General features: G+C 41.6%; 1 protein-coding gene across 1 annotated transcript in view; it reads left to right on the top strand.

The window, feature by feature from the left end:
• Window positions 1-16,742, top strand: part of eif3eb (eukaryotic translation initiation factor 3, subunit E, b) — an 18,331-nt gene extending 1,589 nt beyond the window's left edge. The window contains exons 2-13 of the mRNA XM_007543177.2: window positions 1,955-2,072; window positions 4,922-5,039; window positions 5,122-5,164; window positions 12,167-12,271; window positions 12,345-12,470; window positions 12,578-12,702; window positions 12,826-12,952; window positions 13,039-13,140; window positions 13,881-13,990; window positions 14,426-14,528; window positions 14,626-14,760; window positions 16,542-16,742. Coding sequence (XP_007543239.1) covers window positions 1,955-2,072; window positions 4,922-5,039; window positions 5,122-5,164; window positions 12,167-12,271; window positions 12,345-12,470; window positions 12,578-12,702; window positions 12,826-12,952; window positions 13,039-13,140; window positions 13,881-13,990; window positions 14,426-14,528; window positions 14,626-14,760; window positions 16,542-16,580 — 1,251 coding nt within the window. The 3' untranslated portion in view covers window positions 16,581-16,742. The remainder of the gene's footprint in view (window positions 1-1,954; window positions 2,073-4,921; window positions 5,040-5,121; window positions 5,165-12,166; window positions 12,272-12,344; window positions 12,471-12,577; window positions 12,703-12,825; window positions 12,953-13,038; window positions 13,141-13,880; window positions 13,991-14,425; window positions 14,529-14,625; window positions 14,761-16,541) is intronic.
• Window positions 16,743-16,850: the final 108 nt, after the last annotated feature.

Here is a 16,850-nt window from a genome sequence, read left to right as displayed (position 1 = left end):
TGACAATTTACAAAACTTTGATGAAATTGTGTGAAATAAAAGCTTAATTTTGGTTTGTTGTAAAGATTTCACGGACCTGATGAGCTACAATATGGCCTCCTTCAGAATAGCGTCATATAAATTGAGGTAGTTTGGCTTTTTGTCAACTCCGTCAGAGTTTTTGTGACTCTTTCAGTGAAATTGTTGTCAAATCTCACTTAAATGTGCAATTAATTCATTTTAATGTATTTTACATGAATTGCATTACTTCACATGTATCAAGTATTTTATTATACTCACTAGTTTGTCACCACCTTCAGCTCTGTGTCAACTCCGTCAGATGGCCTTTTTGTTGTTTTTGGTTTTAAATATTTATTTTGTTTCTTGAGAAGCATTTGTCTGTAAAATGAGTAAAAATATCGCTAATAGGGTCATTAAAAATTATTTTTTATTTATTTTTGTCAGATGGTGATGACAAAGTTCTGGGTCAGGTCCATTAAAAATGTAATTTAAAAAAAAAATTGCCACTGGGAGCCTGTACCTTAGCATCTTTACATTTCCTAAACATTATTTGTCATATTTGCATCCATATGGTTGAGAAATAATATTAAAAATAATATGGGAAAATTAAAACCCATTTTGTCCCTATTCTCAAGAATCACTGAGTTATCATATATTTAGTTGGTAAAGTCCAAATCCTTTTCCAGTTAGGGTTATCAATAACGCTGTTCCACATATGGAGTTGATACAACATCTTTCTGAAATAATGAGCATATATTATTCTTATACATCGGCTGCTATTACAAGTTGAGGAGAAACAGATTTTGCCAATTTCAAGATTGGCTGGATCGAAAGGAAACAGTGTTGGATTTTTTCCCATTAAACTTTTAAATAAAATAACTGCTCCAGCAGGAATTGCATTTATTACAGGATTAAATTCACTACAAGGAATTATAGTGCCATATTTTGTAATAAAATCTTGATAAGTCATTAAAAATCAATCACAGTTGAGCAACTGATGAACTAAAACTATGTTGTTAGTGAAACAATTGGAGTAAAATATGGATTTATTTTTATGCAAAATGTCTTTATTGTTCCAAATGTAATACCTGTGTGGAGAGAAATTATGCTTGTAAATCAATGACCAGGCAAGAAGCATCTGTTTATGAAAACTGGATAGTTTTGAGGGGATTTTTTTCAATATTATAATTGCAAAATAAAAGGAAATGTAGTCCTCCTAATTTAGAAAAGACAAAATTTGGTATGAAGTTCCAAATTGAAAATGGATTCCTGATAAATTGTTTTAGCCAATTTATTTTAAATGTACTATTTGAAGTGTCAAAGTCTAAAAGGTTGAGGCCACCTTTTTCATAAGAATTCATAATTACTGATTTTTTAATATAATGTTTTTTGTTTTTCCAAATAAATTAAATGTCAATATCTATTCGGGCTTTTTATATTAAACAATTTTTCTTGTCATAAAACTAAAAACTATGTACTTTTATTTTTACATCGTTTTCCACAAATAACATCCCACTGTGTTTTATTCTTATTTATTTTTAAGCCTGAAGACAGAAATAAAATAGTGGTTCTTCAAAATTACAACTAATTTTCTAACAGCAAATAATAAGCAGAAATTATAAGCTGTCATTTTTCAATACCAATGAACGTAAAGGCGAATTTATTTCACTTTGGTTTTAGAAGTTGCTGCGAAACGTTATTAAAACAATGTTCAGGCAATACGCCACTATTTGTTAAATTCTGAAATCAAGATAGAAAATAATTATAGGTTGTTTTTAAATAGTTGTTTAGTTACAGATTGAGCAGGTTTCTGGTTTTATCCCAGAGTTTATTGGTTTAGGAAGCTGGAAACATTTCAAATGTCTGTGCTCAATTTATTTTAAAGAAAAGTCTGAAATATCATTTCTCTGAAATATTATTTTCCCAGATAAGTGTTAAATAAATGTCGTTTCAGATCTACAATGAGAAGGAGCTGCTGCAGGGGAAGCTGGACCTGCTCAGCGACACCAACATGGTGGACTTCGCCATGGACGTCTACAAGAACCTGTACCCAGACAAGGAGATCCCTCACTGTAAGCAGCTGATCTGGGATCAGACGACTCTTCAGGATCCACCAAAAACCCGGATTAGGACTGAAACACATTTAATTAGCACTCTGGGATTATTCATTGTTAAATGCATCAGTAAAAACTGGGATTTATTCAAGAAAGAAATATTGTCTGTGGGCAGCAGGTTGGACACTTAGCAATCCGGCTCCCTGCGAAGCCATTTAAAAGTTAGCCTGGTCCGCTGGTACCTTGGAGGAACCTTTATGACTAAAGCTGAAACTAGAAAGTCTGACAGCTTCCAGAAGATTTTTGGTCTGAGTTTGTTTTTCCACAGCAGCTGGGAGGATGGATTTCAAAATAAAAGCTGGTTTATGATGCTTTGGGTCAGATGTCTGATCATAAACCCTCAGATTATTAATCCTTGGCATCGAGACCAGGGGTTCCCAAAGTAGGGGTTGGGACCCCCTGTGGCACGTGTGTTAAACTCAAGGCCTGTGGGCCAAATCCGGCCCAGCACAGCTGTTTATGTGGCCCTCTAAGCTCTAAACACTGTGTGCGCTTAATTATCAGTCAAATCAGTGCAGTTTTTATCCGTTTACTGCCAAATTATATCAATCAGTTCCTCCAGTTTTTTGAGAATTATTGTGGAAATTCACCCAAGACCAACAAATCTCCCCACTTTTTTGCACTAATACATAATTAGGAATTTATTGCAGATTTTTCTCAGAAACTATCAAAACCTTTACTTGTTCCAAACAGCTGCCTCAGCTTTAATTGATGTCAGATCTATACAGCCAGCAGGGGCGCTGCCAGGAATCTTGGGCCCCCTGGCAAAAAATTTGTTTGCTCCCCCCCCGCCCCCCCACAGCTGCTGTTAAAAATTTTTGAGTCTATTTGACCCATAAAAAGCGTCACAATTTTAAAGGCTTCATCTGCCTTAATGCTGATAATTAGCACAATATTTACTGCTCATGAATTTAACATCCAGCAGTCCACATCCAGTATGCAAGCAGGTTGCTGAAATTTTTTCTAATAGTTTTAGATACTGAAATGTCTCCCCATGAGCAACAGTCAAAAGCAACGGGCAAAATACACATAAAGCAATCCAGACTTCTAAAAATGTTATGTAGCTCCATTTTATTCAAGCTGCAGCTCATAACTTTAATAAAAATATGTTTTCTCCATATTTGTTAAAGCTGTCATGTTGTAGCAGTTTGTCATGAGACAGATAATCTGTGAAAACAATCAATCTCCTCCATCTGCTTCCTGAATTATTATTACTGGCTAAAGTAATGCACCATTCTGACCAAAACAACCAATCAGAACCAGTAGGATGCTCTTAGCGCTGTCAATCATCCTCATTCACTCACTGCTAAATGTGCTAATGGTGGAGAAACAACTTATCATTACAAGAAACTGTTTATCTGCCGTCATTGGTAGCTATGCTAACTAAACTGAGCACTCACAGTTTGAATCTGCACAGCTCTGTGCTATGCTAGCTGCAGCACGGCACAAATCGAGGGGCAGGAAGGATGAGCAGCACCACATGAGATTGTGATTGACAGCAGTAACGCTCTCCTGCCACTGACTGGTTGTTTCTAGCACTGGGAGAAAGCAGAGGAAATAGATTTTTCACAGATTACCTCTCATACCATACTGTCACAACATAATGACAATTTTAAAAAATATGTGAAAAAAATATTAATATAAAAGTTACTGCAGCTTTAATTTCTTTTTTTCCTTATTTCATTAAATGCTAGTGAAAAGGAGGCAAACAGTTTGTAGCTAAGCTAACTATGCTAAATGGTTGATAATCTCACAGTCTACCCACCTCTCTTGGAGAATAACTGGGTTATAAATTAACATTATTGCCTTTTTCTCTCTCTCGCTCTTTTTTTTTGAAAACCTGATTTTCTAACTTTTCTTAGCAGCAGAGTAATTGTGACAATTGTTCTTGTTTCCGACTGTCTGCTGCTCTGAAGCTCCAAGCAGGAACCATTTAACGCAGACAGGGGGGTTCAGGGCAAATATGCATGTGTGTTTTTTGATCTGGGAGTGGGAACATTACATTTTTACTGCTAAAAACAATCTTTCAAAATACAATATGATTAATTTTGTAATTGACAGGGCCCCGATTTTTTTAATTTAATTTCTATTAACAAAAAATAGATAAATTGTGGAGGGCCCCCTGTTGGTCAGGGCTCCTAGAATTGTCATTACTTTCCCCCCATACCACGCCCCTGACAGCGAGTAATAAAGTCACATTTACCGACATAAATAAATGCAAATATTTCCAAATTAGTACCACAAACACGTTTTATTGCAAAAAATCACAAAAAGAATCATGCAATCCCAGAGGGACTGAAAATATGTTAAACAATATTTAATTTAAAAAATTTATTGATAATTTAACAGTTTCTGAACAGGTTTTATCAAGACATTCTGGCACAACCGGCCCTTTAAGAGCCTTCATGATCCTGATTTGACCCAAAACGAAAAAGAGTTTGACACCAAGTTTAGGGTCAAAAGCAGATCTTCAGCATCATTACGATGCAACCAGGAGGTGTACGGAGGGCCAGAGTGGGAAAACCTACACAAATAAATAATTAGTCAGATGAATGTGATATGAAAAAGGATGGAGAAAATCAGGTTAAAGATAATATCTCACATTGTTTTATACCAAATCTGATTTGAGTTTAAAAAATTTGTTTTCTGAAGAAAACATTACAAATGACAGAAAATATTTTCAAAAACTTATTTTTATTTCAGTGCGGGAGTCGACTGGGACTAAAAGTCCTAATAAATAGAAACTGTGAAACATGTTAGCAAATCAAGATGGCCGCCAGACGCTCTGCTGCTTGTCTGTCCTGCAGCGCTGAGGGAGAAGAGGAGCAACGTGGTGGCCCAGCTCAAGCAGCTGCAGTCGGAGACCGAGCCCATTGTCAAGATGTTTGAGGACCCGGAGACGACCCGGCAGATGCAGTCCACCAGGTCCGCCAGGCCCCGCCCCCCGCCCAGCTGCATGATGGGAAGCAGAACCTGCTGACCCTCTTGTCTTCTGTCTACTCCTCAGGGATGGCAGGATGCTGTTCGACTACCTGTCAGAAAAACACAACGTAAGATTTTATTCTGTCGCCTCAGAGCGCGCTGCGCACGTGTGCTCATGTTGCCATGGCAACCAGCTGGCTCTGTGGCCATAGTCATCCAGGATCTCCCTGTGATGCTCTGCAGTCCCTCTCAGCTCCCTGCAGCTAATCTGGTCCCAGTAACAGTCATGGAGTCAGGCCTTCTTCCTGAAACATCACACATCGCCTGGACGCCGCCGGCCGCTCAGAGCCGCCCAGCCACAGGAAGCTAATGATTAGCAGAAGCTAATCATTAGCTGCTGCCAGAAAGATGGATTCCCTTTGGTGCACCAGATGATTGAGTATTTCAGAAAAATCCTTCACATTTTGAGACAGGAACCTAAAAGTCAGCACAGATGTTCCCATGGGCTAAACATGTAAAAAGAAAAAGTAGAAGAAGCTAAAGCTAAACCATTAAACTCATAAAAATATTAGCGGAAGCTAATGCTAACCATTAACATAACTATCATCTTCATCTCCTTCCTGTTGATGATTGGTGTGAGACTCGCTAACAGCAAAGTCCTCAGTTTCTGATTCTGCTACATATTAGCACTCTGCACTCTGAGACCACCGCGCTACGTGATGCAATAAAATTTGAAATATGATCAATCTGAGCAGTTTCTCAGTTTGACCTGAAAGATCCACATTCCCATCAAAACACCTAGATATTAAATGCTTAGAGTTGAAATAAATTATAATTTTCAATTCAAATTCTTCTTTCTTCTGCTTTGCTTCCATCTATGTGTCACAATCTGCAGAGGTCTCATGTCGCCCCTAACAAGATAATGCCCTGGGTGGTTGCTCATACGGCCCATGTCAGAAACCGTTATTCAGACAGGGCGTTATCTGTCTGAATCATTAAACACAGCAACCATGACAACGCACTAACAGTGAGCAACGCTCAACTATGAACAAGAAGTAACCAGGCACAAGGCGACGCTGACTGCTGTCACTGTTTCCTCCTGCATGAAACCAGGTGACGAAAATAATCAAAGAGCAATGCGCATGCGCTCTGTGTGATCTTACGTTCTTAGATTTTATTTATTTGATGATTAAATAAATATATATATTTAATAAAATAGAATAATAATAGCTACTGCAGTGTACCAGAGCATTACAAGAATAAAGAACGGCTCTCATTGAGACTCCAGTTCTGTCGTTTACAGTGAAGAGCCGTTCAGAAGAATCGGATCGTTCATGAGTCACATCACTATATTACAGACTTTGTCACAGCATCGTTGCACATGTGCAACACGTCAGTCAACAACAAGCGCAGGAAGTGACGGCATTTATCATCGCAAACGCAACATACTTGTTCCTGTACAGGGAGGTAAGGTAATTTAATTTATATAGCACATTTTCAGCAACAAGGCAAATCAAAGTGCTTTACATTAATTAAAAGGAAATACAAACAAAATAACAAACCAAAGGAAAAAGAGGAAAGGATACATTAGAGCAGATGGCAACATTCAGACAAAACAAAGGGCAAAACAAAGACATGAGTGAAGGCGGTGACATCTCAGGGTCATGAAACCTCGTTGCTCAGCCTCCCGGCAAAGTCCAATAGAGGTGTTGTTTATCGAGGAATGTCCTTAGGAGCACTCAGCTCCACAGCTCCATGGATACAGGAGGGGGTGAGGAGGGAACGAGCGTTATGTTTACATATCTTAAAGGAGATTGAATATGCAGCCCTTCCAAGGCCACACGGGGAAAGCCAATTCAGAAACAGAACATCTTGGGTTGGGAAGATTATAAATTTCAATCTTCCCTAAAGTCTCTCCGATACATCTCAGTTCCCAATCATCCAAATTAGTTTGGTCGTTCCACTGAACCAAAACTAGCAACTTCTCCAAGATCGATTCCATTCCTTAGTGAGTTTTAGAGTCCTCAGCTGAGCTGCGAGTCTCAGCAAGACTCGCATCCGACTTGCGAGGGAGCCACCAAGCTGGCGGTAGCGTAACACGTCCTGCTCTCAGTACTAATACTCTTACTTTGCAATGACTGTGTATACAAGCGCTTAGTTAAGAACTTTTCTACTTTGTAAGATTATCTTACCCTCAGGAAGATGCCTAAAACAGCCCAAAAAGGACCAGTGACCACAACAAGTTGGAAAAAACCTGCACTGCTGCTGCTGAAAAAGACTACAACTATGTCGGCGCGGCTCTTGGCGCTCTTCAACCGGAGGCTGACGAAGAGGATTTTCCGGTTATCCCAAGTAAGCCTCCTGATGCCAAGAAGCCTTTTCCAAATACTCCAGGAACAATTAGCAACTCAAACCCTGATGATGCTGTTGCTATGCTTGCTAATCTGATCAACACAAGAAGTGATGCTTTAGAAACAAAGCTGGAAAATATGCTAGAAGAAATTAAAGATGTGAAAAAGAAAATTAACTCAGTTGAAAAACGTGTGGAGCGCAATGAAAAAGATACAACATCCTGCTGAATCCGTGTCACTGAGATGGAGCTGTGGTTGGAACCTCAGACTGAATGGAGTCGCTGAGACCGAGGAGGACCGGATGGAGGAGGAGGTTCCTCCGAAAGAAAAGGCTTCAGATCTTCATTGATGTCGCTCATCGAGTTGGAAGAAAGCTCTGCGGCAGCTCTTGGCCTCAATCTATCATGGAAAGCAGCTGAGGGAAATGACTTCCTGAAAACAAATGGACTCCGTTTTACCGAAGACCTTTGCAAAGAAGATGGTGAATCCCGGCAGAAGCTGTGGCCAAGCATCCAGAAGGGTCATGAAGAGGGAACATCAGTAGGGGGCCGTGGTTTCATCAACGGTGTGGAGATACCTGCAGTGTTTACTCCAATGCAAGAATAACCGCAAGTCTATTGTCCTTCTTGATGGGTTCACTGCTCTGGGACTTTATACATGGTTGCAAACTGAAATCTGGAACTGACCCACGGAGTTTATCTGTTACTACCTTCATCCACTAAGTTACCTTTCTTGTTGTTTAAATGTTTTCTCTTTCTCTTACTTCTCTTAATGTGATGCGCAGTATGTTAAAAAGAAAAGCGTTTTTGTTTAAACTTTTCAATCTGATTTTTTTGTTTTCAGGAAAGTCACTCTGCAGTTGATGATGCTACTTTTTGGAAATCCCAGTAACTCTGCTTGGCTCTCATGGTCTGAGCGCTCTGCAGGAGTTATGACTTTAAAACATGGATTTAATGGGAATATTATTTCTACTGGATGTGATTCGCTGGGTCACTTTATTTGTCAACTATTCTCTATGAAAACCTTCATTTCATTTGTGCCAATATTTATGGTTACAATAATAAAGGACAAAACGATGAGCTGTTTCTAGAAAGGTTAAAAATGGCCGAATGCTGCAAACCTCATGGAGGAGATTTCAGCTCTGTCCTCGACGGTGACCTGGACAAACGGCCTCCTGGTCGACCAAACGCCTCGAGCACAACGATCAAAGCTTTCATAGAAAAATGTTATCTGATTGATATTTGGAGAACTGAACACCCACATGATTATTTATCTACCTGCAGTAATAAATCCCGATCTGGAGCATCGAGGACAGACTTCTGGCTGATCTCAGATTCAGTCAACAAGGAAACTTAACATCCTCCCTTCTCCCCTTACAGACCAAAGTTATGAAATAATTATCACATTTTCAGACAAAAAACATTCCAGTAATCATCTTTATGGTCTTAACTGGGAACTTTTTAAATTGGAATCTGGTACATTTCTCAAAGTTTGGTAGTAAGAAGGCCAAAGCAAAGAGCTGAGGAAACCAAAACTGTATCTGAACTCACTCAGTTCTGATTTAAATGACTTTGAACAACAAGAATTAACTGAATTACAAATTAAATTTGATCATTTTTACATTAATAAGAGTAAATGAGCTTTTATTAGATCAAGGAGAAAATGGTTAGAAGACGGAGAACAAAACACTCATTACTTTTTAACCTAGAAAAACATCATTTGGTCAGTAGCTCAGTTACCAGATTAACAACCTGTCACAGATAACCTGGATGATGTAGCTGGATATGGTAGTTCCTTTTATGAAACTTTATCTTTCCAACGTCTGTCAAGCTTCAGTTGATGCCCTGATGATCAGTGGAACAGTTAATCAGATCTCTGATATTGAACAGGAAGGCTGAGATGAGCCGATCTCTGTGTGAGACTTTCTGGATGCTCACATGTCAGAACCAACGAATCCCCAGGAATCGACGGTTTTAGACACTTTGTGTTCGACCTCGCTCCTTTTCTCTGGCAGGTTTTTAGTGAAAGTGTAGAAAACGTTCGGCTCCCTGCTGCTGTCGCTCAGGGTTTAACTCTACCAGAACCAGATAACTGGGTCCCGTTTGTCTTCTTAACAATGATGACAAAATATTTGCATTAGTTGTTGCTAAAACATTAAAATCTGTCCTACATTCAATTATTGATGAAACTCAATCCGGTTTTATGACAAATAGGCATATTACAGATAATATAAGGTTTGTTTTGGATATTTTACATTATCCTGATCTTGTTCATGATAATGGTTTTGTTTTATTTTTAGGCTTTTATAAAGCATTTGATACGGTCAAACACGACTTTATTAGTCCGGATAAGTTTGGGTTTGGGAAATCCTTTACTGCCGTCGTTAAAACCTCGTACCAAAGCAGCAGCAGCAGCTCCATCTGTCCTGGATTCGGCCTCTCAGAGGAACCAGACGGTCCGTCTCCCGTATCTGGTCCTTTAAAGGGATCACTGCTGCTGGTTGCAGATGCTGCTGCTTCATGTTTAAAGGATCAGAGCCGAATCTCTTTCTCCTAACCTTAAAAATGGGAAATAATGTCCATTACGTCGGCTCCATGGCCTCAGTTGAAGGTACACCAGTTAAAAATGACGTTTATTTAGGAATAAATATCACAAAGGATAAAAAAGAAGCTCTCTAAACTTTGACCTGCTAATTCAAAGACTAAAAAAAAGACTAACCAGTGGTTAGTTAGAGACGTTTCTCTGATACGAAGGCTGAAGGCCTCCAGACTCATTTATGCTGCAAGTCGTTGCACCGACAGTAAAAGTCAGGAACAAATTCACAAACTGCTTTTTAATTTTGTGTGGAAGAATAAGACTCACTATTAAAACATCTACTCTAATGAATTCATATGAAAACGGAGAACTTAACTGTTTATCTTGAAAAATACTTTTAAAATAAATGGGATCCGTCAGTGTTTTAATTCTCCAGCGGGTTTCTGGTTTTTTCTGATGGTCTGAATCTCTTTTTAGTTTGTAATTTTGATATAACTCCCAACCAGACTCTGACTTTCATCGGCCTTTTCGTCTGCAGCACAACTTCTCTCCGTTTCATTTGGAACAATAAGGACATTTTATAGAAGAAGAAAACTTTATCTTTTGACTCCTGGTTTGCTCCCAACATTATCCTGGTTGACCAACAGTCTAACAGTGATGGCTTGTTGCTGAGTTATGAGGAATTTCTCTCCAAGTTTAATTTTCCCGTCTCTTCTGGAGGAAATGCTAAAGGTTTTGGTGAATGTTATTCAGACAGCAGCCGACAGTCGGTTACCATCCTCCCATTTCATTCTCCTGTTGGTAAAACATCTTAACCTTTTTCCTCGTAACAATAATAAATCGATTTGTTCCCAGAGGGAAGCGACCTCTGCTCCTTATTGGAATCACCTTCATATTAATATGTCCTGGAAATTGACCTGGCTGCTCCCAAATCACTTTCTTCTCACTAACCAGATAAAAGGTTGTCTTTTAAACTCGTACAGTGAATCTGTCCGTTAAAGTCCATCTCCAGAAGTTCAACTCTGACATTGATGTAAACTGTTCTGGTTGTTTCCTCATCCTAAAGGATTTTGGCAACATTTTTGGAACTTTGACTCAAAAATATCAGCAGGTTTTCAGTTATATTGGAAAAATGTTTTGTTTGGATTTCAACAAAATGAAAACAATTAATTTGAAGAGTTTCTTTATCAATTTATTAATTATTAAGGCTAAATTTCACCTACATAAATTCTAATTTTTGAGGACATAAACAGACTTTTCATGTTTTTTGATTGAACTCAAACATTCAATCTACAATTTGACCTTCAACTAATCAAAAGGCAAAAACAACAATATGGGCTTCAATCAACTTGAAATTTTAGATTATCATGTTAATTCACTGTAACATCTGGCACATATATCATCACAATTTGTACCATTTTCTTTATGCAACATTATTTTGACTGTCATTTTCAGGTCTTTATGTTTTATTTTATGCTCCCCCTGGTAATTTTTGTGATATGTACTCAGCACAGTTGTGTTGTTGTTTACTGTAACAAATAAAGTTCATTAAAAAACAAAACTAAAAAACGTGTCCCTGTACAGCTAGCTTTGCTAGCATCTCCGCACAGAGCTAACTTTCTTTGAGCTTCTTTTCTAAGTGACACCAAAAGTTGGACGTAGTCCCACCGTCTCTGAAAGCGAAGCGCTGCTTAATTCACATGTCGTCATGATTTCCTATGATTTATGTAGGGAACTTTATTACGGACATTAGACGGACGTCTTCTCCCGCTCCGAGACAAACTGCGCATGTCTCAGAGCGCCGCGAGCGAGTTAAAGGGGGCGACGGAAACACAAACACGTAATTAGTAAGTCGCTTTATTGCTTGGAGTTTAATCGGTATGTTTTGCATCCAGTGAAAACAAAGATGTTAAATAAACTGGACTATTTGCTGAGAATTTAATGATATTTTTACAGTTGTGGTCTTGAAATAAAATCCCGAGTCCTCAATGACCGAGACCAAGACCGGTCCCTAGTGCTACAACACTGCTATCACTTAAACGGGGGCCACCTGGAAAAATGGCCGTCATTTTGAAATTTGAGGACCTGATGGAAAATCTGAAAGACATGTGACCTGATGGGTTAGCATGCTAATGTTTGTGCTCTTATCTATGGTTGAGGGATGCTAATGTGCTGCTGTACTGCGTCTATCCTGGGTCCATGTTGCTTTAAGGTTTTATCGACTCATTTTGTTTCTGTTCCCAGTTCCGTCAGGAATACCTGGACACGCTCTACAGGTACGCCAAGTTCCAGTACGAGTGCGGGAACTACTCAGGCGCTGCAGAATACCTCTACTTCTTCCGGGTCCTGGTGAGAACCCCACACAACCACAGACCCGTTTGGGTCCGGCCCGGTTCCTGACGGTTCTTCCTGCCGGTTGCAGGTTCCATCCACAGACCGGAACGCCCTGAGCTCGCTGTGGGGGAAACTGGCCTCGGAGATCCTGATGCAGAACTGGGAGGCGGCCATGGAGGACCTGACCCGGCTCCGGGAGACCGTCGACAACAACGTGAGAATAAACAGTTCACACGGAGCAGAGAAACGTTCGGTTGCTGTCGGATTCTAGAGCACTGCGGCCACAGGAAGTGTTTCTCTAACTTCCTGTTTGTCCTCCAGTCGGTGAGTTCCCCGCTGCAATCGCTCCAGCAGAGGACCTGGCTCATCCACTGGTCTCTGTTTGTCTTCTTCAACCACCCCAAAGGCCGCGACAATATCATCGACCTCTTCCTCTACCAGCCACAGTGAGTCACAGCGCCCCCGCAGGCCGCGAGGGGAAAAGCAGCTGATTGTCTCTGTGTTTCACTGAGTCACAGCGCCCCCGCAGGCCAGGAGGGGAGCAGCAGCTGACTGTCTCTGTGTTCCAGGTACCTGAACGCCATCCAGACCATGTGTCCTCATATCCTCCGCTACCTCACCACCGCCGTCATCACCAACAAGGACGTGCGAAAGCGCCGGCAGGTTCTGAAGGACCTGGTCAAGGTCATCCAGCAGGTAGGCCTCCGGTTACTGGGTTAACTGGTTTATTCTGAGAGGTGGGCCGCCAGTTACTGGGTTAACTGGTTTCGTCTCTGGTCCAGGAGTCGTACACGTACAAGGACCCGATCACAGAATTCGTGGAGTGTCTCTATGTGAACTTTGACTTCGACAGCGCTCAGAGGAAGCTGAGGGAGTGTGAGTCGGTGAGTGTGTTTTTAAAGATGGCCGCCTGGCGTTCAGCTCATCGGCCTCCAGCTGTGTCGGTTTACTGGGTTGAATTTTGTTTGGCTATCTTTGTGACTTTATTTTGACTCTTTCTTATTTATCTCAGATGCTCAGCACTTTGCTCCAGCTGTGGCTGTTTAAAGCTTTATAAAGACGATGACGCAGCAGAGCCCTGCCTGCCCTTATTTGGGCGCTCTTCCTCCCATTCACAGGTCAGCAGGCGACTCGGTGGGAGCAGAGACGAGTCGTTTTACATCCTGATGGATTGATGCTGCTGGGATGAAAACACGCTTAATGCTAACTCTGTTTAGCTCTGGTCCCACAGCATGATGCCTCCTCCCCCTGAAGGAGGCAGCAGCTGGTGGTGTCAGCATGTTGGAGAATGAGTTTGGCGCCTCCTGCTGGTCATTCTCTCACTAACCTGAGTAATCTGAAGCAGAGACGATTCAGGCACAGAATTATGCTTCATGTTTGATGGCAGAAAAAATTGACCTCAGATATTAGGGTCAATAAATCAATAAAACCATCAATAAACTATCAGATTATATTCCTGAATTTTGGTTGGAAACGATTCCAGCCAGGTGAAACGATAAGTTTCACTGGATGATGAATCGAATTTATTGCAATAAACAATATTGTTGTTTTGAAGCCATTTGTTGTTAATCTGATCGATCTGATCGATCTGATCGATCTGATCGGACCCGCCGGTATCTTCCAGGTTCTGGTGAACGATTTCTTCCTGGTTGCTTGTCTGGAGGATTTCATCGAGAACGCGCGGCTCTTCATCTTTGAGACGTTCTGTCGCATTCATCAGTGCATCAGCATCAGGTACAGAACCAATCGGACCCGCCAGGCCCGGTCAGTACCGGGTCTATGTGAACGTGTTGCTCTGACTGATGTGGAGCGACCAGCAGGGGGCGGTGCTGCAGAAATCCCGTTAACATGAACCAACCAGGCGACATGTTACTGATGGAGCAGAACCACACCGGTCCAGATCTGGTTCTGGTCCAGATCTGGTTCTGGTCCAGATCTGGNGGTCCAGATCTGGTTCTGGTCCAGATCTGGTTCTGGTCCAGATCTGGAGCATTTTCTCTCAAATACAAACTGTACAGATTCACTGGAACAGGAAGTGTTGGGGGAAAGTTTTCTCTGTTTGCTGTAAATGAACCGGTGGGAGCAGATGCAGTCGGTCCAACTGGGTTTGGTTCAGGGGTGGTGCTTCATCATCATCATCATCATCATCTTCCTCCTCCTCTTCCTCAGCATGCTGGCTGATAAACTCAACATGTCTCCTGAAGAGGCGGAGCGTTGGATCGTCAATCTGATCAGGAACGCTCGGCTGGACGCCAAGATCGACTCCAAATTGGTGAGGCTCCCCGACCAGACCGGGCCGAACAGAACCGTCCTCTGGTTGGGACCGGACCGGGCCTCAGGTTCTGATGGTGACCGGAGTTTGTGTTCAGGGTCACGTCGTCATGGGAAACAACGCCGTGTCGCCGTACCAGCAGGTGATTGAGAAGACCAAGAGCCTGTCGTTCCGCAGCCAGATGCTGGCCATGAACATGGAGAAGAAAGTGGCCCACAGCACCAGGAACGAGGTGAGCCACCACCGTGCCACACAGCTCAAAGCTAATCAGCTTAGTTTGGAACAAACCTTCATATTCAGCATCACGTTTATAAATGTAGACTGGGCGCCACCTGCAGGACATTTACATATTTACACAGAAAACCCTCAATCTGTCAAATATGATTCATTGGAACTGGAACATTAATCTGTTTCTGTTAATCCAGGGGTCCCCAAACTTTTCCTCTGAGGGCCACATAACTTTCCCCTTCTCTGCTGGAGCCCAAAGTCAGTTTGTAACAGAAACAGTGAGACGACTGCAGGAGCCTACATGTAAAAATTTCTTGTTTTCCAGAAAGCACAATCAAATAACCCTCTCTGGGTTCTTCACAGAATAAATCCAGGAAATAACACTATTTATGAAATAAATACCGTATTTTCTGGACTATAAGCCACAGCTTTCTCTGCTGCTGCAGGTTTTCCACAGCGATGCAGCAGAGGGGGGGACAGCCACCATCTGAGTCATAACGGGTTGATTGAATATCACATTTATTACGGTTGAAAAAGAAAAAGTTTCCAAGTTTAGATTTAACTGAACTGATTACGGTAGTTTCTGAACAGTAACTAACAGTAAAAGTGCTGATCCTTCATGTTGCTACTAGCATGTGCTAAATGAAAATGGGTGCTTCCTTCTTCTTCTTTAGATTTCAACAGCAGCTTGCATCCATTATTGTTGCACTACTGCCATCTACTGGATCCTAATATCTATACCTCAAATTCTCATAATGATCCCAGTACTATTTAAAAAAACTAAAATCTTCTTTTTCCCCTCAATGCTATTTAACTGATCAACAACATTCTCAAATTTTAATTCCCTATTAAAACCTAATTCTGTTTTAATGGCGCTTTCTTCTTTTATTTCCAATTCTGACTTCCAATGATTCACTTCCTGCTAAAGAGCCCCCTGGTGGTTGAAGAAAAATCCACATATAAGCCGCACCGGGCTGTAAGCTGCATGGTTCAAAGCTTAGGGAAAAAAATAGCGGCTTATAGTCCAGAAATACGGTATATGAAAAAACTCTGAATGCTCTCTGGTATTGTTCAGGGGGCCGCACCAAGTGTGGAGGCGGGCCGGATCCGGCCAGCGGGCCGTAGTTTGGGGACCACTGTGTTAAACTGTAATAACAGTCATTTGTTTGGTGAAATATAATGCATTTATTAGATGTTAATATTATTTACTCAGTTAGTCGATTCCCAGTGAAAAACCACAAACAGCAGACCTGACCAGAAACGCTAAATATACCTGAATATGCATCAATACGCTCCATATTGGCGCCACAGCAGAAGCTAACAGGCTTGTCCAGCTGGAGTTTCAGCCAATCAGCATCAAGGAAAATAAACAGAGCTCCTGGATTGGCTGGTTTAAAATACACCAGCCAATAGCGTCCGCTAGTGTTTTCCTGCTTCCTGGGCGGGGCTTACCCTGGACTGGGCGGGGCTTACCCTGGACTGGGCGGGGCTTACCCTGTACTGGGCGGGGCTTACCCTGGACTGGGCGGGGCTTACCCTGGACTGGCCCCGTCCCAAGTACAGTACATATACAGACGTTTCAGTTCATGAGTTCATATCTGTAGTTTAGAGGAGCCGACCCGTCAGGCCCGGTCTGGTCACACGGGACAGGCTCAGAACAGCTTCTTTTAGTACCAGTGAAGCTGGTCCAGACCTGTGAGCCTGTTCTGTGGTTCTGACCGGGAATCTTCAGTTATTTGGGCTTTCTTTGTTTTCTCATCATTTTCTGTTTCTTCCTCCTTCCAGACTCCTAACTGGGCTGCCCAGGACTCTGGGTTCTACTGAGCTGGACCCAGCCTTCATGAAGATCCAAATGGCTTTAATAACATCTGCTGATCATGACCAGTTTAACCAGTAGCTGGGTCTTTGTGTTTATGTCTCTAATTTATTCAGTTTTTATGGATTATTATGAAACTTTGACTTGCATTAAATGTTTGGTTCTCTGGATCTGCAGCTCCTTCATTTGGCCACCAGATGGCAGCGGTGGCCCACGGCCGCTGCAGCCTGAGAGGCTCTGCAGTGGAGAGGGGCAGCGGCCCGGTTCTGGTTCTGGAG

The sequence above is a fragment of the Poecilia formosa genome, unplaced genomic scaffold, assembly GCF_000485575.1.
Source record: "Poecilia formosa unplaced genomic scaffold, Poecilia_formosa-5.1.2 Scaffold780, whole genome shotgun sequence".
Taxonomy (NCBI): Eukaryota; Metazoa; Chordata; class Actinopteri; order Cyprinodontiformes; family Poeciliidae; genus Poecilia; species Poecilia formosa.
This window is presented reverse-complemented; position numbering and strand designations above follow the sequence as displayed.